The sequence below is a fragment of the Mobula hypostoma genome, chromosome 1 (genome assembly GCF_963921235.1).
Source record: "Mobula hypostoma chromosome 1, sMobHyp1.1, whole genome shotgun sequence".
NCBI lineage: Eukaryota > Metazoa > Chordata > Chondrichthyes > Myliobatiformes > Myliobatidae > Mobula > Mobula hypostoma.
In genome coordinates, this window is record NC_086097.1 from 44,360,393 (window position 1) to 44,385,380 (window position 24,988).

The 24,988-nt window shown below is 40.7% G+C and overlaps 1 protein-coding gene across 5 annotated transcripts in view; it reads right to left on the minus strand.

The window, feature by feature from the left end:
• Positions 1-5,218: 5,218 nt before the first annotated feature.
• wdr25 (WD repeat domain 25) overlaps positions 5,219-24,988 on the minus strand; it is a 65,557-nt gene continuing 45,787 nt past the window's right edge. For all 5 annotated transcript variants that reach the window (XM_063047333.1, XM_063047339.1, XM_063047345.1 and 2 more), the window contains 5 exons: positions 22,584-22,731; positions 18,117-18,247; positions 17,069-17,239; positions 15,821-15,961; positions 5,219-8,109 (listed from right to left, as the gene is read on the minus strand). In XM_063047333.1, coding sequence (XP_062903403.1) covers positions 7,888-8,109; positions 15,821-15,961; positions 17,069-17,239; positions 18,117-18,247; positions 22,584-22,731 — 813 coding nt within the window. In that variant the 3' untranslated portion in view covers positions 5,219-7,887. The remainder of the gene's footprint in view (positions 8,110-15,820; positions 15,962-17,068; positions 17,240-18,116; positions 18,248-22,583; positions 22,732-24,988) is intronic.

The following is a 24,988-nucleotide window of genomic DNA, read 5'->3' on the forward strand; positions in this document are numbered from 1 at the left end:
GACTTTTATTTCTAAGAACCAAGAATCTTTTGTTATGCATTATGCAATTCCATGCAAACCTACCAAAAAGAACCACCATCGCTAGGAATTTGCTTACATTAGTAGTTTTCAAAAGGCTGGCCTGAATTTGATACATAACTTCACTGAACATTTACCAGATTTTATTTCTTGTCATTGCATTTTGATTTGTAATGTTGTCTGAAATACCTGACCCAAGCCTATGTACCTCTGATACTTTCCACAAGTGTTGAATGATGTGTTAAATGAATCAGTGCTCCACTTGAATTATAAACCATAGAAGAATCAATAAAAGGATACTGGAAAGCACTATAGAAGAAAAGCTCTTGGCTGTGTCTTGGCAATTTTTAAAAATTATATTTTATACAGGCAACACTGACTATCATAATAGTTAATAATTCTTTATCAAAATATATTTTCACATGGACTATTCTCATAATCTTGAATTAAAATAAAAATGAAAGCTGGAAAGTTTACATTCCCTGGTAGTGACATCTAGGTTTTAAACAATGAGTTCTTCATAAAAAATTAGAGGCTGCTCCCATATTATGGTAGGAAAGAGGGCTGCATTTTAGAAAATAGCCCATGTCGTGATTTTCCATAAGGTGAATCCGTATCATCTGTGAATGTGTCAAGTAGTGAGAATTCAAAAGAAAATAAATTTTGTACTTATTTACTTTGTTCCCCTACAAATTAGAGCAATATTCATACCGCATCTCAAAGTTTTGAGTATTGATTTGTGAATTCTGTGAGGGTGAACTTTCATTACCCCAGACAGTAATAACGCAAGTCATTTGTTCTTAAATTCTTTCATGGTCCCAGTCCAATTTCAGACAGTTGCAATTTCATTCTTCCAAATTAATCGACAGTGGCAGTTGTAGTGTTCTTGTGCAGTGTGTTGAAACTCTGACTAAACACCAAGTTAAACCGGAGTCAATGAAGACAGAGTCGTAGTAAGGTTAACCATTTACTGTTCACTCTTCCACATTAACATCGCATGGTGAAAACTGTTGATAAAAAAATACAAACATATACAGCGTCTGTTTCATTCTGGAGACCATGCACGCTCTCTTCTTTTAGCGAGTGTCTCCAGCCGCCCCGAGGAGGGAACGAGGAGGGTCCCGTCACACCACCGCCGAGCCTGAGCCCACCCCGCGTTTGAAATCGAAAAGCCGACACGCGCGCCACCCGAACCGCGGCTTCTTTAACAGAAACCACATTAATATTTTTACTTCAAATATTTTCATAGGAACTTACGGTGTTGCTTCTATAATGTTTCTTTGTGGTAGACAGGGAGTTTTTCACGATCATGCTACACACATGGCATCCACCTTTATATCTTCCTGAACCAGAGTTACACACAAGAGCAGCGAAACCGGAGGTAACACCATCACATACCGCGATATAGCATAGGCAATGAGTTTACCTTCGTTAGATTGTAACATAATTATCAACCTTTAACTTTAACTAGAAAATAGTCACAAACAAATCATTTAAAGCGTAGACCCAACAAAGTCAAATAAATGCCTTAAAGGCAACACAGCAGTTATACCTGACAGCACGTTAATGATGCACTTTTCCAGAATGCTTTGTCACCTGGAAAGTCTGGAAAAAGATGCAGGGGTGTCCATACTTTTCCAACAGGATTCTGTGCTGCATGGGTTGTTCCCCTGGCCATTGACTGAGAAAAATATTATATCTGCTGGAAAACCTATATTGAGTGAAAGACTCCCTAAAATCTGCCCAAAATTATTCGAGTAGTCCATCATTAAGTGGTGAAAACTGGCATATTTTCAAATCCAGGCAAGGAAGAGAGCCAGTTTAAAGACAATGCACATAAAATAGTCAAAATGTGTTAAAACCCCAAAAACTATAAGTATGTCAACCACAAAAATGCCATCTATAAATTTGCTGACAATACAACCATTGTTGGCAGAATCTCAGGTGGTGACAAGAGGACATACAGGGGCAGGTTATATCAGCTAGTTGAGTGGTATCGCAGCAACAACCTTGCACTCAGCTTCAGTAAGACCAAAGAACTGATTGTGGACTTCAGAAAGGGTAAGATGAGGGAACACACATCAGTCCTCATAGAAGTATCAAAATTAGAAGGAGTGAGCAATTTGAAGTTCTTGGATGTCATGATGGCTCAGGGGCAGGAATGATTACTTTGAGTGCCAGGCTTTAAATGTTTCAGAAAGGACAGGGAGGGATGCAAAAGAGGTGGGGGCGTGGCACTGTTGATCAGAGATAATGTCACAGCTGCAGAAAAGGAGGAAGACATGGAGGGTTTGTCTACAGTCTTTATGGGTGGAAGTTAGGAACAGGAAGGAGTCAATAACTCTACTGGGTATTTTTTATAGACCACCCAATAGTAACAGGTATATTGAGGAGCAGATAGGGAGACAGATTCTGGAAAGGTGTAATAATAACAGGGTTGTTGTGGTGGGAGATTTTAATTTCCCAAATATCAATTGGCATGTCCCGAGAGTGAGGGGTTTAGATGGCGTGGAGTTTGTCAGGTGTGTTCAAGAAGGTTTCTTGACACAATATGTAGATAAGCCTACAAGAGGAGAGGCTGTACTTGATCTGGTACTGGGAAATGAACCTGGTCAGGTGTCAGATCTCTCAGTGGGAGAGCATTTTGGAGATAGTGATCTCAATTCTATCCCCTTTACCATAACATTGGAGAGGAATAGGAACAGACAAGTTAGGAAAGCATTTAATTGGAGTAAGGGGAAATATGAGGCTATCACGCAAGAACTTGGAAGCATAAATTGGGAACAGATGTTCTCAGGGAAATGACAGAAGAAATATAGCAAATGTTCAGGGGATATTTGCGTGGAGTTCTGCATAGGTACGTTCCAATGAGACAGACAAAGGATGGTAGGGTACAGGAACCGTGGTGTACAAAGGCTGTTGTAAATCTAGTCAAGAAGAAAAGAAGAGCTTACGAAAGATTCAAAAAACTAAGTAATGATAGAGAGCTAGAAGATTATAAGGCTAGCAGGAAGGAGCTTAAGAAAGAAATGAGCAGAGCCAGAAGGTGCCACGAGAAGGCCTTGGTGGACAGGATTAAGGAAAACCCCAAGGCATTCTACAAGTATAGGAACAGCAAGAGGATAAGATGTGAGAGAATAAGACCAATCAAGTGTGACAGTGGTAAAGTGTGTATGAAACTGGAGGAGATAGCAGAGGTACTTAATGTGAACTTTGCTTCAGTATTCACTATGGAAAAGGATCTTGGTGATTGTAGGGATGACTTACAGTGGACTGAAAAGCTTGAGGTTGTAGACATTAAGAAAGAAGATGTGCTGGAGCCTTTGGAAAGCATCAAGTTGGATAAGTCACCAGGACCAGACGAGATGTACCCCAGGCTACAGTGGGAGGCAAGGGAGGAGATTCCCGAGCCTCTGGCGATGATCTTTGCATCATCAATGGGGACAGGAGAAGTTCCAGAGGATTGGAGGGTTGTGGATGTTATAAACCAGTGAGTCTTACTTCAGTGGTTGGTAGGTTGATGGAGAAGATCCTGAGAGGCAAACTTATGAACATTTGAGGAGGCATAATATGATTAGGAATAGTCAGCATGGCTTTGTAAAAGGCAGGTTATGCCTTAGAAGCCTCATTGAATTTTTTGAGGATGTGGCTAAACACATTGATGAAGGTAGAGCAGTAGATGTAGTGTATATGGATTTTAGCAAGACATTTGATAAGGTACCCCATGCAAGGCTAATTGAGAAAGTAGGGAGGCACGGGATCCAAGGGGTTATTGCTTTGTGGATCAGGAACTGGCTTGCCCACAGGAGGCAAAGAGTGGTTGTAGACGGGTCATATTCTGCATGGAGGTCAGTCATGAGAGGTGTGCCTCAGGGATTTGTTCTGGGACCCCTACTCTTTGTGATTTTTATAACTGATGTGGATGAGGAAGTGGAGGGATGGGTTAGTAAATTTGCTGATGACACAAAGGTTGAAGGTGTTGTGGATAGTGTGGAGGGTTGTCAGAGGTTACAGCGGGACATTGGTAGGATACAAAACTGGGCTGAGAAGTGGCAAATGGAAATCAACCCAGATAAGATAAGAGGTGGTTCATTTTGGTAGGTCAAAAATGACGATAGAATATAGTATTAATGGTAAGACTCTTGGCAGTGTGGAGGATCAGAGGGATCTTGGGGTCCGAGTCCATAAGACAATCAAAGCTACTGCGTAGGTTGACTCTGTGGTTAAGAAAGCATACGGTGTATTGGCCTTCATCAATCATGGAATTGAGTTTAAGAGCTGAGAGGTAATGTTGCAGTTATATAGGATCCTGGTCAGAACCCACTTGGAGTACTGTGCTCAGTTCTGGTTGCCTCACTATAGGAAGGATGTGGAAATCTTAGAAAGGGTGCAGAGGAGATTTACAAGGATATTGCCTGGATTGGGGAGCATGCCTTATATGAATAGGTTGAGTGAACTCCACCTTTTTTTCCTTGGAGCGACAGAGGATATGAGGTGACCTGATAAAGGTGTTTAAGACGATGAAAGGCATTGATCGTGTGGATGGTCAGAGACTTTTCTCCAGGGCTGAAATGGCTAGCACGAGAGGGCAAAGTTTTAAGGTGCTTGGAAGAAGGTACAGAGGAGATGTCAGGGGTAAGTTTTTTTTTTACACAGAGAGTGGTGAGTGAGTGGAAAGGGCTGCCAGCGATGGTGGTGGAGGCCAATACAACAGGGTCTTTTAAGAGACTCCTGGATAGGTACATGGAGCTCAGAAAAATAGAGGGCTATGGGTAACCCCAAGTAATTTCTAAGGTAAGGACATGTTTGGCACAGCTTTGTGGGCCGAAGGGCCTGTATTGTGCTGTAGATTTTGTATGTCTCTATTTCCAGTGAAACCCAGTAAATTTAAAGGGGTTTCTAACATACTGGGAGAAAGGCACAGTAACTGGCATCTTGGAGATTTAGAAGGAAACATAGGAACTGGCATCCAGGTGATTTGGAAGGGAGTGCAACAAATATCAACCGGTGTGCCAGATGCTGAACCATTTGGATATTTGGGTCACTAACTGTCAAAGCGTTATTGCATATAAATGATTTGCAATACAAATGTTAACTTGAATATTTTATTATATACAAATTGAATTTTTATGAATTACGTATATTTTAAAATTATTTTTTATTATTCATTAGAACACAAACATTTACTTTTTCCCTCCCCACAGAAAACATAAACCAAAATCAGAAAGAACATTTAAAGCAACTTTTACACTTTTTAACCTAAGGATAGTCAATTTCAGCAGATTTTTGAAAAAGCACACCATCAAGAATTTTACATCACAGAAGAATGCAACTTAACCCACTGAATCTCTGCTGACTTTCTGGATTGCTAATCATCTTGCTCTATTCCTGACATTTGCTTGTATCCCAATAGAAATGATCCCAATGGAGTTCCTAAATCATACTAAATCATTGTTTAAAATACTGGCAGTACTAAAGTTTTACTGATTCCAAGCAATGTTGTTTTAAAATGTTTGAACGAAGTTGATACTGATTTTGAATTAATCCCATGATTTATGATATTTAACTCTAACATAATGTCTAAATGTCTACATAATGCAGAACAATTTCTATATACAGCAGGAAATTCAAGAGTTATTCATCTAAATAGAAATGAATGACATAGCTGGACTTCATTTGATCAGTACGTAGAGAAGGACTGAAGGTTCATTTAATGTAATATATACCCTTCTTGTTTTTTTTTACTGTTTTTAATGGAGGTCGGGATTGAGGACGTGATTTTAAGTTTTTTAACTCTGTCTGGTTTCAAGTTAGCCCATTGCTTTGCATTGCTTTTAGTTAGTTGCACGGTGGGTTTTTTTTTGGGGGATTTTTTTTTCCTTTTCTCTATTGATATATATATAAAAATTAGTATACTATTATGTTACCTTGGTACGTTATGTTTAAATTACATTGTTTGTAGTATTTTTTTTGTATTAATATCTTCTGTAATTTTATTATATTCTAACAGTGTATTAGTGCCTATATGGCTTACCTTTTTGTATACTTATTCAATAAAAAGATTTAAAAAGAAAAGAAAGAGAAGGACTGAAGGAAGCAAATTTAATTCCTTGTTCAAACAAAATAATTTGTAACACATTTCCTTTTATAAATTTTTTAATTATTGAAGATGGCAGGCAACATTAATTTTAATCGACTTCATAAAATATATCTCATCACAAACATTGCTGCCTTGAGCCACTTCTGACTCCAGCAAGTCGATAGTTCTCCTTATCGATTGATCAACACAGTCTGAATCATCAAACATTATTGAATAACATAATCAGAGAAGCATAAAATTATCTTCATTTATATTAACGGCTTATGAGCATCCAAAGTGAAATCCATAACATACTTTTGATGTGGAGGTGGACTGCATTGGCATGTAACATAATGAGAAGGGGCATTCGTGAGTGGAACACCATTCCATTTGACATCTTATGTTAATGACATTGCACATAACACTGCACAGTGTGATTATAAGTGTATATTGTATCAATCTTGGTGAAACAATTATTTCAGCTTCTGCTGCTACCAGTGAATCAAAAAAAAAGTGCCAAAATTGTAAACAGGAGAAAATCTGCAGATGCTGTAAATCTGAAGCAACCCACACAAAATGCTGGAGGAAATCAGCAGGCCAAGCAGTGCCTATGGAAAAGAATAAACAGTCTATGTTTCAGGCTGAGACCTTTCATCGGGACTGGAACAAAGAGGGAAAGGAGTCAGACTAAGATGGTGGGGGGAGGGGAGGAAGAAGTACAAGGTGGTAGGTGGCATCCTCTCTCTCTGGCTATCCATCCCATAGGATAATGATGGTTCTTTTCAGTCAGTTAGTGGGGTTTAATATGTGCATCCTGGAGTGGCTGTACAGGCCGATCCTTGATAGGCACTGCTTGCCACATGCTTGGCAGGTGAGGCCTGGAGGGGCAGCAGGGGCAGGAGCTCTGTGCAGTTGGGCTGACATCACCAGGGTTGAAACTGCTGGCATTCTGGCTCGAGAGAGGGCCTCGGTATTGGAGACCTTATCTCGTCAGGTGATCTTCATCAGAGAACACAGGTGGTGCTGCTGCAGTTGGTCAAGCTGGCGTAAGAGTCTCTGATATGGGCACCATGTCTCACATCCGTATAACAAGGTTGATATGACAACAGCCCTGTATACCTTGCACTTGGTGGCCAACCTGATGTTCTTTGACCAAACTCGATCTTTCAGCTGACTAAAGGCAAAGCAGGCTTTTCTGGTTCTTGACTCAATCTCTACATTCAGAGAAGCTGAGGATGTTATTATGGCGTAAAACAGGGTAGGTGACATACGAAACCAGGAGAGGGGGAGGGGGAGGGGTGAAGTAAAGAGCTGGGAAGTTGATAGGTGAAAGAGTTACTGGGCTAGAGAAGGGGTAATTTGATAGGAGAGGGCAGAAGACCATGGAAGAAAGGGAAGGGGGAGAACCACCAGAGGGAGGTGATGGGGCAGCTAAAATTGCCTAAAATTGTGGTCTGTTGGTTCATAAGTGGTTCACTGAATCATATGTATAACTTAACAGGATCAAACATTGTCCCTGTATCTGTGATTTTGTCATAGCCCAATTGAACTACAAAACTAGCATCTGGGTACTCAATCTAGTTTAAACTTCATATTTCTATTTATTATGAGTTATAAAATATGAAGCCTATGACAGAATCAATAAGCACAATACTCTATGTACTAATGAAAATTAATTTAACTTCTTTGCTGGGAAAGAATATTTTTCCCCAATTCTAAGACAGAATAATGAACAATATTATTCACTCACACCTCAAGTTTACCTCCCACTTATGCTGTTTAACCGATCATCACTGCCACAATTTGATTTCTCCACTCCAGTCAGAAGATGCGATAATAGATGGGTGCACGGGGTGAAATGAAACATCAACGCAGGCTTGCTTGTGGGCAGGCAGAGTATGGACCAGTTTTGAATTCAGATAGTTGTAAAAACATAATGTCCCATCGGAACTTCCTGAAGCTATTAGAGTTCCATCGCTTGAAAATTTGCAGCCCACTGCATAACCTTCCACCTGCAAAATATTATGAAAATTTATTTACTACAAATTAAAATGATGTTCAGTGCAGAGCCTTTCACAATAAAGCTACATTTTGAAGCGAATTGTAAAATTTTACTCAAGTTTAGCATTGAGCAAAATAGTATAAACATTTAGGATGCTAGATCGTCTTCTCAGACAAACATCAATTCAGATCGGAAAGATAAAACCTTAAAGGTTAAACCTAATAGAAGCTGAACTTTTTTATATCCTCAGACAATTTTAGATGCTTTATCAATATCCTTTTCTTCATAAGGTAAGAATTATGATTGGATCCTATTTATTAAGCTGTCTTCAGTCAACAAAAAAATAGAAAATAGGAAAAGTTGTATACCTATTTCAACATCCAAATGACCATTTTACCCTTTCTCATCATTTCCCGTATCCTTTGATTCCTCTGTTGATAAAATTATATCTAGCACTTGTATGAATATATTTAATGACCTGGACTCCATGGTCTTCTGTGATTAAGATTGCCACAGTTTCATCAGCCCCTGGGTAGAGAAATTACTCCAAATCATGGTTCTAAATGGCATATCTCATATCCTGAGGCTATGACCTCTTTTAATGAACTCTCTATCAGCTAACAGAAATATCATCTCTGTATCTAGTGCTGTGAAAAATTTATAAATTTCTATGAAATAGTCTCTCATTCTTCTATACTCTGGTGATCATTGGTCTAACTGCAGATATCACTCCTGCTGTTCCAGGAGTCAGTCTATTAAGTCGTAGTAAGTCTAAGAAGCTGCTGCAGGCCAGGTAGCATCTATGGAACGAGATAAGAATTAATGCTCTAAGCTGAAGACCTTTCATTAGCACTTCTCATTGTTAATCTATTAATGTTTTGTTGCAATTTCACTGTGGCAAGAACAGCCTTCCTCACTTAAAATGATGAAAACTGCACACGGAAATCCAGATGGAGTCTCAGAAAGACCATACACACAAGTAGCAAGAATTCCTTGTTCCTATACTCAAATCATTTTTAAAAATCATTTACAAAATACATTTTGCCTTCTTAACTAGTTGTTGCATTTGAATTCTTAATTTCAGTACTAGTATACCAGGACACCTAGGTCTTGTTCCATCTCCCCTTTTCCTAAGATCAAGATCAAGATTCAAGATTGCTGAAATGTCAATTTCTGGTACAGAAGTGTAACGGAGAACAAAATAATTGTTACTCCAGATCTGATGCATCACTAAAACAATAAGATAAGGAACACAATAATTTAAAAATACAAAATAAATAAGAACACATAAGATAGCTTGCTTATATATATACTGTACATTGATTGTATGTCCATAAAGCGATGCTAGGCACAGGAGAGTTTGTGCACAAGTTGATTCTAGCAGAAAATGATAAAGTAGTGGTGTTGGGGGTGTGGAGGTACTAATCAGCCTTACTGCTTGGAGAAAGTAACTTTTTTTTTAATCTGATGGTCCTAGCGTAGATGCTATGTAGCCTCCTCCCTGAAGGGAGAGGAACAAACAGGCCATTATCAGAGTGGGTGAGATCCTTCATGATGTTACTGGCCCTTATCCAGCACCTTTCTGTATAGATGTCCTTCATGGCATAGTAGGCTGGTGTTGGTGATGCGTTGGGCAATTCTGACTACCCGTCCTAGATCCTCCCTGTCTGCCAGTGCAGCTTCCATACCAAGCAGTGACGCAGTATATTGGGATGCTCTCTACTGTGCATTTGTAGAAGGCCGGGAGTATAGATGTACGTAGTCCAGCTCTCTTCAGGTTCCCCAGAAAGTAGAGGCAGTGGTGAGCTTTCCTGATTATGTAGAATGTGTTCTGGGACCAAGAGAGGTTGTGCGAGATGTGCACTCCCAGGAGTTTGAAAATGCTGGCAGTTTTCACTGCTGAGCCACCAATGTGAAGGGAAGTGTGAGTGAGTTCTCCTGCAGTCAATGACCATCTCCTTTGTCTTAATGACTTTGAGGAAGACGTTATTTGCCAGGCATCAGACCTTGAGCTCTTCCACCTCCTTTCTGTAGACCATCTCATCCTTGTTGGTGATGTGTCCCACCACTGTTGTGTCATCGGCAAACTTAATAATGTGATTCTCAGGCATTTGGCAAGTGTGTGTGAGTAGAGTGTAGAGGGCTCAGTACACAGCTGTGGGGGACACTCATGTTGAGGATGATGGGAGGGAAGAGCTGTTGTGGATCTTGACTATCCAAGATCTACTGAGGTCTGTTGGTTAGGAAGTCCAACACCAAGTTGCAGAGTTGTGTATTTAGACTGAGGAGTAGGAGTTTGTTCACCAAGATCTGTGGGACAATAGTGTTAAATGCTGAAGAGAAATCTGACACGAGTGTCCTTGTTTTCTAGGTGTGTCAGGGCCAAGTGAATGACAGATACTATGGAGCATTTCTATCGATAAGGATGTTGAAGAGTGTCAAGTGTGGGAGAAGTGTTGACATATGCAATATCCAGCCGTTCAAGGCACTTCAGGATGATAGGTGTCAGTGCCACCGGACAGTAGTCATTCAGTCCTGAAGGTGTGGAGTTCTTTGGTACAGGAATGATGGTGGCTGATTTGAAGCATGTGGGGACAGCAGCCTGGATGAGTGAGTGTTGAAGATGTCAGTGAGCTGGTGTGCATACTCCTAGTGCTCAGAAATAAGAGAAAATCTACAGATGCTGGAAATCTAAGCAACACACACGAAATGCTGGAGGAACTCAGCAGGCCTGCTGAAAATTCTCAACTGTACTCTTTTCCATAGATGCTGCCTGGCCCGCTGAGTTCCTCCAGTATTTTGTGTGTCTTCCCTGAGAACTCAGCCTGGGATGTTGTCTGGCCCAGTCGCCTTACACAGGTTGACTCTCTGCAGAGTCCTCCTCACAGCTGCTGCTGCCACAGATAGTGGCTGCACACCTGGGAGGGAGGCAGCTTTAGTGGCTGGCACTGTGTTCCATGCCTTGAAGCACGCATAAAAATTGGACTGTGAGATGACTGTTCTTGAGGTACCAACATTGTCTGCACACTTACAGATGCAACCAGTGACAGATGAGGCATACTCCTTGAGGTCTGTGTCTTTTCCGTTTGTGGCAGCGTCCTTGAACGTCTGCCAGTTAGGCTGTTCAAAACAGTCCTGAAGCATAGAGATTTCCTCATTAGGCCATACAGTGATGGTCCTCATGACTGTTTTCTCCATTTTCAGCAGTGGTCATTATGCTAGGATTGAGATTATTGAAATGTGATCAGAGAGGACCAGATAAGGGCGTGGGATGGATGACTTTTGTAAATATTGTGTTTCCTAATAATCACTGCTCAGATAATAAGCTTTTTGTTTTTAGTATCACATTGGATAACCTCACATTTATCTGTGATGAAACATCCAGTAATGAAACAGTCCATATCTGCTGCAACAGCTAAACAACACTTAGGAATGAGTAAGTAAACAGCATTTGTAACACTTTAAGTGTCAGCCATTGGTCACCTCCAGTCAGAGAACAAATCAACAGCATGGATGTAGAGATGGCACATTGGTTAAAACTTGGGAACACAAAGGGCCTGGATAAACAACTCAGAGACCAAGAGTTCAAATGCCACCAGGACAGCTCTGGGATTTAAATTCACCATGGATGTTCTGTCCTTATATACTTCCATCCTCCATCAGGAAGGTCTCAAAGCTCTACGCTTCTTTTTGGATTCCAGACCTAATCAGTTCCCCTCTACCACCACTCTGCTCCGTCTAGCGGAATTAGTCCTTACTCTTAATAATTTCTCCTTTGGCTCCTCCCATTTCCTCCAAACTAAAGGTGTAGCTATGGGCACCCGTATGGGTCCTAGCTATGCCTGCCTTTTTGTTGGGTTTGTGGAACAATCTATGTTCCGTGCCTATTCTGGTATCTGTCCCCCACTTTTCCTTCGCTACATCGACGACTGCATTGGCGCTGCTTCCTGCAGGCATGCAGAACTCGTTGACTTTATTAACTTTGCCTCCAACTTTCACCCTGCCCTCAAGTTTACCTGGTCCATTTCCGACACCTCCCTCCCCTTTCTAGATCTTTCTGTCTCTGTCTCTGTCTCTGGAGACAGCTTATCCACTGATGTCTACTATAAGCCTACTGACTCTCACAGCTATCTGGACTATTCCTCTTCTCACCCTGTCTCTTGCAAAAACGCCATCCCCTTCTCGCAATTCCTCCGTCTCCGCCGCATCTGCTCTCAGGATGAGGCTTTTCATTCTAGGACGAGGGAGATGTCTTCTTTTTTTAAAGAAAGGGGCTTCTCTTCCTCCACTATCAACTCTGCTCTTAAACGCATCTCCCCCATTTCACGTACATCTGCTCTCACTCCATCCTCCCACCACCCCACTAGGAATAGGGTTCCCCTGGTCCTCACCTACCACCCCACCAGCCTCCGGGTCCAACATATTATTCTCCGTAACTTCCGCCACCTCCAACGGGATCCCACCACTAAGCACATCTTTCCCTCCCCCCTCTCTCTGCATTCCGCAGGGATCGCTCCCTACACAACTCCCTTGTCCATTCGTCCCCCCCATCCCTCCCCACTGATCTCCCTCCTGGCACTTATCCGTGTAAGCGGAACAAGTGCTACACATGCCCTTACACTTCCTCCCTTACCACCATTCAGGGCCCCAAATAGTCCTTCCAGGTGAGGCATCACTTCACCTGTGAGTCGACTGGGGTGATATACTGCATCCGGTGCTCCCGATGTGGCCTTTTATATATTGGTGAGACCCGACGCAGACTGGGAGACCGCTTTGCTGAACATCTACGCTCTGTCCGCCAGAGAAAGCAGAATCTCCCAGTGGCCACACATTTTAATTCCACATCCCATTCCCATTCTGACATGTCTATCCACGGCCTCCTCTACTGTAAAGATGAAGCCACACTCAGGTTGGAGGAACAACATCTTATATTCTGTCTGGGTAGCCTCCAACCTGATGGCATGAACATCGACTTCTCTAACTTCCGCTAAGGCCCCACCTCCCCCTCGTACCCCATCTGTTACTCATTTTTATGCACACGTTCTTTCTCTCACTCTCCTTTTTCTCCCTCTGTCCCTCTGAATATACCTCTTGCCCATCCTCTGGGTCACCCCCCCCCCCGTCTTTCTTCCCGGACCTCCTGTCCCATGATCCTCTCGTATCCCCTTTTGCCTATCACCTGTCCAGCTCTTGGCTCTATCCCTCCCCCTCCTGTCTTCTCCTATCATTTTGGATCTCCCCCTCCCCCTCCAACTTTCAAATCCCTTACTCACTCTTCCTTCAGTTAGTCCTGACGAAGGGTCTCGGCCTGAAACGTCGACTGCACCTCTTCCTATAGATGCTGCTTGGCCTGCTGCGTTCACCAGCAACTTTGATGTATGTTGCTTGAATTTCCAGCATCTGCAGAATTCCTGTTGTTTATGTTGTTTTAAAGCCGGGCTGGTTCACTGTTGCCCTAGGGGCTGCAGAGATAAGTGCCATTGTGGAGCCCCTTCTAAATCTCTTTCCTATCTCCCTAAGTTCTGCTTGAAGAACTTCGCCTCCTTTACTGCAGCCATTAAGTAATGAATTTCATTCCAGCACCAAAGAAACAACAAACTATGCTGAAACCATCTTTGCATACACAGAAATGCCTGTTCACTCCTCCATTTATAGAATTCCTTTTTACTGTTGCTTTCTTTCCGTATTGCTGAGCCACCAGTGCTGCTATGGTCTTGACTTTGGCACTGCTCCCCAGGGGCACCTTCTCCCTCATCAGCAATCAGAATACTGATAAGAGAACAAATTCCCTCATAGGCCTCTTGAATCTTCTGCTTGCTCTTATTTTGGTTTATCTGGCAATTGCCCATACAGAGATTAAAGCTAGCCGCTATAAGCCAGTACCATGCACATCATTAATAAGTAAGTCAGCAAACATTAGCAAGTAAAAACTATGTGGAAGGAACAAACTGGTAAGAAGCTTACATGATTGAAATTTAAATACTTTTATCTCTACACACAATCCCTCTTGAGCTGCCAGAAGATCATCTCCAAAACGCTTTATGTGCAAAGTTCAAATTACATTCATTATCAAGGTGTATATATATATATACACAAGCTTGAAATTTGTCTTATAGGCTGCCACTAGAGAAAGAAACACAATAGAACACATTAAAAACCTACACAACAAAGACCATCAAACTCCCAATGTGCAAAAAGGAACCGCTGCTGGATTTGAGCAGCTGCTTTCGGAGATGTTATTGAAATTCTGGGATTTATGGATTGGACTGTAATTCAAACTAACTATAGTTCATATCGGCCTCTTTCAGTTCTACGTTTTCTTGTGTTTTCGTACATTCTTTCTTGTTGTAAATTGGTGGTCTGGAGGTTTGGGGTTTGATGTTCTTTTTGCTGTTTCTCCTTGTGGGCAATCTGTTAGTTTTTTATGTGTGTGAGAGAGGGGGTTGGGGATTTGATGTTATTGTCACCGTTGCTTCCTTGTGGATGATAGGTTAGTTTTTTTTTGCAAGGGAGGGGGTTTATGTTTTCTTTTCTTGTGGTGGGATGGGGTTGATGTCTTTTCTTTCCACGACATCTATAGTTTTTCTCTATTTCATGGCTATTTTCTCAGAGTTTTATTCTGCATGCATACTTTGATAATAAAATGTAACTTTTGAACCTTTGAAAAAAATAAATTGTGCAAACAATGAAAAGTAAACAAATAACACATAGAACATAAGTTGCAACGTTCCCGTAAGTGAGTCCACAGCCCCTGAGCCAGGTCAGCACTGAGGTGTGAAACCAGTCCAGAAGCCCGATGACTGTAGGCCACAGTCCCTGAGCCAGGTCAGCATTGAGGTGTGTGAAACCAATCCAGAAGCCCGATTACTGTAGGCCACAGTCCCTGAGCCAGGTCAGCATTGAGGTGTGTGAAACCAATCCAGAAGCCCGATTACTGTAGGCCACAGTCCCTGAGCCAGGTCAGCACTGGTGTGTGAAACCAGTCCAGAAGTCCAATGGCAGAAGGCCACAGCCATGCAGTGCATTGATCACATTCCAGAAAAAGTGTAATTAATAGAATAGTTAGTAGTTCATTTGCTGCCTGTAAAGTGTTGCTTTGTCTCACCAGCACCATCTTTGAATGAAGCACCCAGTCTCACAAGGAACAGCAGCAAAGTCCGCTGTTGCTCAAAGCCTAAACATAAGGTCCTACATATTTAGATATTTCCCTCATGTATGGTTGTCCAGATAGAAGATGCGCCCTGGATTTCTACATGGCTCTACCATGTCACATTCTACTTAAATAAACTCACTAAGCAGGGAACTAGAATGATTTAAATATAAAGCTACACCATTGCTTCTTTCTCACTGGGGTCCCACACAGAGACCACTTAACATGGTGGAAACTGCAAATGAGCTGTAAAATACAACAAATTATTTGAAAAGCTTTCAGATGGATGCACTATTCAATAAACAAGCTTAATACGGTGCATCTGTTAAATGATATGCTAAATCTCAGCTTGTTACATTTCTAGGTGGATTTTACAAAGAAATCAAAGAGACTTTCCTGAAGAGAACAAACATTTATATTCAGCAACAAACACAAAATGCAGGAGAAACTCAGCAGATCAGTTAGCATGGATGGAAAAGAGTAAAGAGTCGAAGTTTCTGGCTTAGACCCTTCTTCAGGATATTTATGTTCATTGGTCCTGCTTTAGTAGTAGAATAATCTATTAAAATACCTTATGCCCTTCGTATCGTTTCCTTTTGTTCATCCTGTAAGGTCTCTGAGTAGAAAACAGCACCATGTAGTTGCCATTAGTTTGAGCAACAAAGACAGGTTCTTTGGGATGGAGAGCCATGCATGGAATGGTGTATCGTTCCTATGGAGAAGGAAGGAGTTATCAGATCTTTAAATCCCATGAAAATTCACAACAAAAATGCCTCAAAATATTTTGGCAATGAAGTAAAGACCTCAATGCGATTTCCTTCAGGGACTTTGCAATTTAACTGCTTTCAGCAATAAACATTACTGCCAAAGATATCCCACTGGTCACATTCCAACAAATGAGCTCAGTCATGATTGAAAATGGCAGTAAATATGTACAAAATTATCTAGTGCTTTCTCGGCGTGTATGACAAATAAACTCTTCTTGGGCTTCTAGCCAAGTACAGGTATTGATTATAACCAACGTTTTGATGACAAACTTTGCCATCTTCATCAGGGATGATGCCTGGGCATGTCTAGTCTGGTGGTATTAAAAATGTCAGTTAAAAGCGATACTGGTACCTGGCTGGAAGCCTGATAAGAGTTTATTAGTAAATACGTAGAGAGTAGCAGGCCATGCATATAATTACAAAATGTACAGAACAAATAATTCATTAAAACTTTTTGGCAAAGTTAAAGTTGTTGAGTTTTTGTTTTTACACCAAGCTACTCAAATCATACAGCAACCCAGGATGATATGTAATTCGGTCGAGGCAGGTTCAATGTTGTCATTTAAAGTTAAATTAGATAGATATATGGACAGGAAAGGAATGGAGGGTTATAGGCTGAGTGCAGGTTGGTGGGACTAAGTGAGAGTAAGAGTTCAGCATGGACTAGAAGGGCCGAGATGGCCTGTTTCTGTGCTGTAATTGTTATATGATTATAAGTTAGCTCATCCTCACAAGTTACTGTGCAACTCGCACTAAAAGAGACTTAATTTTGTTACAAAATTTTGGCTGCTGTATTTTGCTAGCAATAATTTGTGTTATCCTTTGCTGTACTAGAAAAAAGCATTACAGAAATAATGAATTTCAAAGTGCATCAAAAGATTAAAATGACACAAATGAAAAAATGTTGTTGTACGATAAGAAGTAGTTATTAGGCAATTAAAAAGGGGCACCATAGATTTTCTAAAATTTAATTATACAGTGAGAATGAACTCAAAACATTTGACACAAGTATTCTCAATGAATAAATAAAAATGTGTATTTGTCATACTCACATGGAATATTTGATTGGATATTCGAGCAGAAGTCTGGAAATCCCAGGCTATGATTGTACGGTCTGCTGAGTCTCTGCTGACAGCATCTGTACTGGTAAGAAATTCATTTCCTCCTGGAAGGAAAAGAATGTCGAGTGTTTGCTGTATTCCAGCATTGTAGTCATTCACCACCTGGAATGAAATAGAAATACAATTACAGTGACAAAAAGTCTTTGTCCCTTTACACAAGAAGATTTTTAATAAAAAGCTCTGTTTTGCAAGTATTAGTCACAATTTAAGCCCGACTTTCAACACATGTGCTTTTATAATTTTGATCATCTCACTCTCAACTGAATCCAAAACCAATTTCCAAATGTAAACATTGTCTGCTGAACCAATACAAACTGAATTACAGGAGAAAAGTTGGAACATGTTAGCTTTTTTTATTTTGGCTGATAAATTAGCGGTTTAATACTTTAAATTCTAATGCCTTTGTCATTTATATTGCTGTTCTGCTGAAGAATTAAATGCATTGTAGAAAGGGAGCAGAGGAAATTTACAAGGACATTGCCTGGATTGGTTAGCATGCCTTATGAGAATAGGTTGAGTGAAATTGACCTTTTCTCCTTGGAGCAATGGAGGATGGGAGGTGACCTGATAGAGGTGTACAAGATAATGAGAGGCATTGATTGTGTGGATAGCCAGAGGCTTTTTCCCAGGGCTGAAATGGCTAGCACGAGAGAGCATAGTTTTAAGGTGCTTGGAGGTAGGTACAGAGGAGATGTCAGGGGTAAGTTTTTTTTTACGCAGAGTGGTGAATGCGTGGAATGGGCTGCCGGCGGCAGCGGTGGAGACGGAGATGATAGGGTCTTTTAAGAGACTCCTGGATGGATACATGGAGCTTAGAAAAATAGAGGGCTATGGGTAAGCCTAGGTAGTTCTAAGGTAAGGACATGTTCGGCACAGCTTTGTGGGCCGAAGAGCCTGTATTGTGCTGTAGGTTTTCTATGTTTCTAATTCAGCTTACTTCAGGTCAAAAATATATATCAATAATAAGATATTACCAAACCTTGCAACTTCTTGTATCCCATGCTCTCACTGTTGAGCTGAAACCTCCACTCAAGAAGACATTTTGATTTGTAGGACTGAACGCCAAGCAAGTGATTTGAAATTCATTACAAAAACTGTTGACTTGTTTACCTGTGTCAAGAAAAGTGAGATTTTAAGTTACCAAGCTGCCTGACGATCTTTAAGTTTTGACATTTTGAAATGACAAACAATACATTATCTATTTAGATTAAAGCAAAGGTTTATTTTATTCTTATGTTTCCTGATGATTGAATAGGTAAATATACCATGTTTCCTGGGTACTGAAAAGACTAGGTGATATAGTAGAAGCTGTCATTCTGTTTGCATTAACATATCTAATGTTATTGGGCAGAAATGAATGGAGTTTACATAAATACCAAGACTTCCACTTATCATCATTTGATGATCTATACTGCTAAGTAGGGAGATGGGGTTTAGTGGTGACATTCCTTGAGTAAGTAACTTTTTTGTGTTGAACCTTACGATGACAAATAAGAGATCTTCCCAATTCTATGAACTGTATGTCAAATGATTCATCAGGAAATATTCTGGAACAATGCTTGTGAGAACATGCTTGGAACATCAATATCTGTAGAAAGAGAAAGAAACTTAAACCTTTCAAATCAAAGAGCCTTAATTAGAACTGGGAAAGTGAGAAAAGTTCATTTTAAGCTACAGAGTGAATAGTTAAAAGGTGGATAGGACATGGGAAATATCTCTGGTAGTCCTGACGAAGGGTCTCGGCCTGAAACGTCGACTGCGCCTCTTCCTATAGATGCTGCTTGGCCTGCTGCGTTCACCAGCAACTTTGATGTATGTTGCTTGAATTTCCAGCATCTGCAGAATTCCTGTTGTCTGGTAGGCTAGAACTAGCTTTGTTTAATGTTCCACAGTGTTTACAAAGTGGTCTAGTCATCAGATTAATGAGAAACAGAGAGAAGACAAAGAGAGGTGATAAAACTGTGAAATGCAAGTCAGTTCCATTGCTCAAACCTGAAATCAATGTCTGTAATGTATGCTCCCATGAATTAAAGCTATTTTTCCTCCTGCTGGAATTGTAATTATTTTGTAAATCTGCCCACCCAAAATATTCAGTTCCTGTTACCTGTACTGGATAAGCACAGTTTAAAAACTGAGCCTAAGCACAGTCTGTGGGAAATACCTCTTTGCTTCCTTTGTCCCTACTCTCTTTGATCCAAGAGATTAAGGAGATAGACTGGAGATACCACAATTTTCCACATGGATTAAAGACCTTGGGGAAGATTTAAGCTATCTAAAGTGGATAGAAAGTAAATATGCTTTATTAATAACTAACATGGAAAACAATTGTCATTGTACATTTATGGAACATATATTGTTCAGTTTGACGGCTCTTCTTCGGAGGCCTTCAACATCTGCAGCAGTGTGAAGCAGGGCTGTGTGCTTGCCCCCACCCTGTTCGGCATCTTCTTCGCAGTCATGCTGAAGAACGCCTTTGGAACATCTACTGATGGTGTCTACCTCCACACCAGATCGGACGGGAGGCTGTTCAGTCTGTCCCGGATGAGGGTGAAAACCAAGGTTTGTGAAGTACTCATCAGGGATATGTATGCAGACGATGCGGCACTGGCAACACACTCTGAAGAGCAACTGCAAAGCCTCATGGACAGCTTCTCAAGAGCCTGCCAGGACTTCAGCTTGACCATCAGCCTGAAGAAGCCCAACGTGTTGGGCCAAGGCGTTGAGCACCCCACTGCCATTACCATCAACAACTACCAGCTGGAGATAGTTCATGAGTTTACATACCTTGGCTCCACCATCACAGACGGTCTCTCCCTAGACCCCGAGATTAACAGACGGATCGGACAAACAGTCTCAACATTTGCCAGGCTGACAAAGAGAGTCTGGGAGAACAGAAAGCTGACGACGCACACCAGAGTTGCAGTCTACAGGGCCTGCATCCTCAGCACACTGCTTTACGGCAGCAAGACCTGGAGCCTCTACTCCAGACAAGAGTGGCGTCTCAATGCCTTCCACCTTCGCAGCCTGAGACGCATCCTGGACATCAAGTGGGTTTGCCGAGTCACCAGCAATGAGGTCCTGGCCTGCACCCAGATACCCAGCCTCTTCACCCTGCTCCAACAATGCTGTCTCCGCTGACAGGAGGATCCTGAAAGACCTGCTGTACGGGGAACTGGCCTCCGGCAAGAGAACACAAGGGCGGCCTCATCTTCGTTTCAAAGATGTCTGCAAGAGAGACATGAAGTTACTGAACATGAACGTCGAGAAATGGGAGGACATTGCAAGCGATTGCTCTCACTGGAGGCTGAAAATACACACAGATCTAAAAAGAGAAGAGAAGCTGAGGCTTGCTGCTGAAAAAAAGCACACTCGCCGAAAAAACGGCACCAAGACAACACTGGAGGACAGTGCCTTCAAGTGCAGTTGCTGCAGCCAAGACTGTCACTCCCGTGTGGGCCTCTACAGCTACAACAGACGCTGCTCTACCAACAGAGACTGAAGCAAGACTTTCCAGGCGCAGATCCATGGTCTCGCGAGACTAACAGATGCCATCTCAATTCAAAGTAAACCTTTAACAAGATATTAATTAAATATTAAACAATGCTCTAGAATCAAGAGCTTAAGATAAGGAAATTACATCAACAATAAAGTTGGGAGGTTGAGAGTAGAAACTCTTTAATGTCTCTGCTCCAATTTTCAGTTGCTTCATCAATGACCTTCCGTTCATCACAAATTCAGAAGAGTTAACGTTTATAATCACAAGACTGCCAGACGCTGATCTCTGCAGCAAAATAGATGCCATTTTCTATTGCTGAGTCTCCACCACAAATATCCTGAGGGTTATCATTACTGGAACAGCTAAAGGAGTAGATTTGAGCTGGGTATCCTATGATAAATGATGTACCTTTTGACATTCCAAAGTCTTCTTACCATCAATAACAGCGAGCGTGATGGAATACTTTCCACTTGCAGGGAGCTCCAACAATACTCAAGCTGGTTGATACCACCCAGAATAAAGCAGCAGATTGACAACCACCTTCTCATCACCACCTTCTTAACAACAACTTGGGGATGGGTAATTAAATGCTAATTCAGCCTGCGAAAACCCACGTATCTGAATGAATGTATAAAAATAATTCTATACAAGTGATCCTTACCTCCAGGCTTGACAATAATCACTATCATAATCAGGTCACATAAGTATTTAATTATGTCTCTTCTACAATTAGGTTTTTCTTGTAATTTTCATTCCAAGTGCCACTACTAATGCATATTGCCAGATGGTGTTCCTCACTTTGAAACTGATTATTTTTGCTAAACAATTAATCTATAATGTAAGCAACACACATCAAAGTTGTTGGTGAACACAGCAGACCAGGCAGCATCTCTAGGAAGAGGTACAGTCGACGTTTTGGGCCGAGACCCTTCGTCAGGACAAAGAGTCTCGGCCCGAAACGTCGACTGTACCTCTCCCTGGAGATGCTGCCTGGCCTGCTGCATTCACCAACAACTTTGATGTGTGTTGCTTGAATCTCCAGCATCTGCAGATTTCCTCATGTTTGCGAACCTATAATGTAACCTTCCTTTGACAAGAATGGGTCTAACTACTGACCTCTGCCCAATCTAATATTAAATGAATATTATACAAAGGAATTTTACAATTTAACTATACAAGATGCATTTCTTAACTCGGGTACTTATTAACAAATAAATCATGAATACTGCTGAAGGTTCTAGAAAAGCTAAAAACTGCAGATGCTATAAATCAAAAATAAAGATACCCAGAAAATCTTAGAAATGCTCAGCAGATCAGATAGCATCCATGGAGTGAGAAATAGAGTATCAGTGTTAAGAGTTGATGAGATGCCCATTGTAATCCCCACCTTCCCCTTATCTACAATTTAAAACATTTCTTGACTTATTTCCAGTTCTGGTGGAAGGGCACTGATCTAAGTAATTAAATTATTGCCTCTCCATAAATATTGCCAGCCTACCAGTATTTTCCATTTTCTTTGTGATTTTTCTATTTTAATTAAAAAATGACAACATTGGTTGCTTGGAGATCATGTGAGCAAGTACACCTTGTCTCTAGGCTAACTGATGTTGCAACAGTAGACTGTTTTAAAGTCGTTAGGCTGAAAATAAATTGAAGAATAGTGTTGCTGAAATTAAATAATTACCTTTTTATATTAATGTTCAAAAAGTACTCAATAATTAGACATGTAACATTTGAACTATGATTACAGTTTGAGAATTCATTGCTCAAATAATAAATCTCAAAATTCAGGGAAAGAAATTATTTTGAGCTTGAGGAAAAAGTCGTCTGGTGGAAAACATACAGTATATCTGTGACTTACTTTCACTTCCTGCATTAATTTTGTTGATTGCAAATGCTTTTAAAATGAACACAAAGATATTTGAACATTAGAACATAACAATGCTGTACCTGTTTCAATATCTGTGAGATGGAGCATGGAATCAAATCCACCACTGAGAACCTGTCTTCCACACAAAGACCACTGAGCATCACGGATAGCCCCTGAATGGCCGAAGTACGTCTTTAAACACCTGCCTGTTTCAATGGCATCCCATATCTATATAAATGACAAAGATACTTAGAAATGGCATTTAAAACTAACACTTTTCTGTCATCTTCAAATTAATCCTCGTGGAGAGCCATTATAGTATTGTCAAATCAATTCAACCTTGATGAAACTTGACAGAATAACTGCATATAGCTCCAGGCTGTCTGAAGAGAGACAAAACCATTTTAGTAAAGACTTTAAAAGGCAAACAAAAATTCATATGGGAAGTTGAAATCTTTAGTGTAGGTGAGAATTTAGAACTTAGCTCCAAAACAGAAAATTTTGATGATATTCAATGGGTTTTAGCTGGACTAGAACTGTAGTAGAAGATTCACAGTAAAAAAAAACACCAAAAATTTGTAAAAGAGGGGAAAAAAACCTGTAATATTCACAATTGTTGGCAACATCTTCAATTTTCAACCTGAAACAAACAACAATGTCCCAAAATGCTAGAAGGAAGTATTACCAACCACATTTTACACCAACTAACATTACACCAATTAACATAACCAAAAGATTAATAAAGATTAAATAAGCTCCCCCAGGGAGAGTACAGAGAGATAGAAAGATGATGAAGAAAGAGAAATTTCAAAGTTTACGATCTTGACAGCTGTGGGTAATACTGGTATATTTGAATTCAGAGATGCTCAGGAAGACAGTGTGACAAAGGACCAAGTTATCAGAAGATTGATGCCAATAAGAGAGACAATGGGGAAACATTCAAAATGCTAATATGAGAGACGAGAGAGATTAACGAAAAGAGACACAGTTCCGAGTATTGTCAGACCGGTTGCTTTGAACCTGAACTGTTTGAAGTTTGATGGACAGGCGATACCCCAGCAGGGGGATAAAAGGAACAGGTTCGCTAAGGCAAGCGACACATTAAAATTACATTTAATTACACCACGAGATAACGAGACCCTGGAAGTGCGGTGTGCCCCCCCACAAGTGGTGGGAGTTTTGGAGGCCTGGTCGTGGGACTGACCATAGACGCACAGGGTGAAAAGGTACGATCGGCGGGAACCTGGTGTGTGTGTCCGCCCTTGCCTGGGTGCCGGGTTCACCGCAGAAGAACGATCGTATTCGGAATGGAGGGGTCACAGTCAGTGACCTCAGAAGACATTACAAAGGGCTCGCCTGAAAGCTAACTGCGAGGAATATCAAAGGTCTGTTTGAATCCGATTTGAATATCATCATTCGCGCTCTCTCTCTCTCCCCAACGGCACAACAGTGATTACTGCGAACTGAACTAAACTGAACTGAACTCTGCGTCACTTGAGACTGATCATTTTACCCCTAGACTGCAATAGAGCTTGATTGATCCTATTATCCTAGTTCTGTGTACATGCGTGTTTTATCATTGCTAACCTGTTGCATTTATATCCTTACTATTAGAATACTGTGTTACTTATTTCTTTAATAAAACTTCCTTAGTTCCAGTAATCCAGACTCCAACTAAGTGGTCCATTTCTGCTGGTTTGGCAACCCAGTTACGGGGTACGTAACAACAGAATTAGACAACAAGATACAACTGGAAAATAAACAAACAAACAAATAAATAAATCTACAACCAAAGCCACTGAAGGGAAACTAATTACATTTAATTAATTTCTTTCAAAATGCAATTACGGTAGTTTCAGAATTTTGATGACCAAAATTCACTGGAAAGTGAAGCCTCAAAAAAGGAATCATTAGCCAACAATAAGGGAGCATTATCACACAAAGGTTCAAAATTCCACGATAGTCAGATTTAATTCATGCTACGTATGATATAATGCAGGGAATGAAGAAAATACCAAATTGCAGAATGCCATGCGTTGGAAGGGTCACAACTTCATCATCTCTGTGGATCTGTAGCAATTCTGTCAAATACCATTCCCTTTTAGCTGCAAAGAAATAGTTCAATAAAAAAAACTAACGGACATCATCTTGACTTCAGTGAAGATCTAAACTCAAATGATGCTGCAAAAATGCAGAAGTCTTATATAATTTTATTTTTGAATAAATTATAACTAGCAATTAAAACTCTTAAGCTTCACCTTTAAAGATTATCATACATATCATTCCTCAATGAAATGTAAATTTGTCTTTTAGTTAATGATTATGTCAATTAGTAGTTTTAGTCAACCAGTGAAATGACTGCAGATTCACCTGCTTTCTATTGGATATTATAATTCTTGGCTTGTATTCTGGTAACAAATTGACGTCCTATTATCCTGTTGAAAGCATTTGAAAATTAGATATCTATAGGATCAAAGTAAAGCAC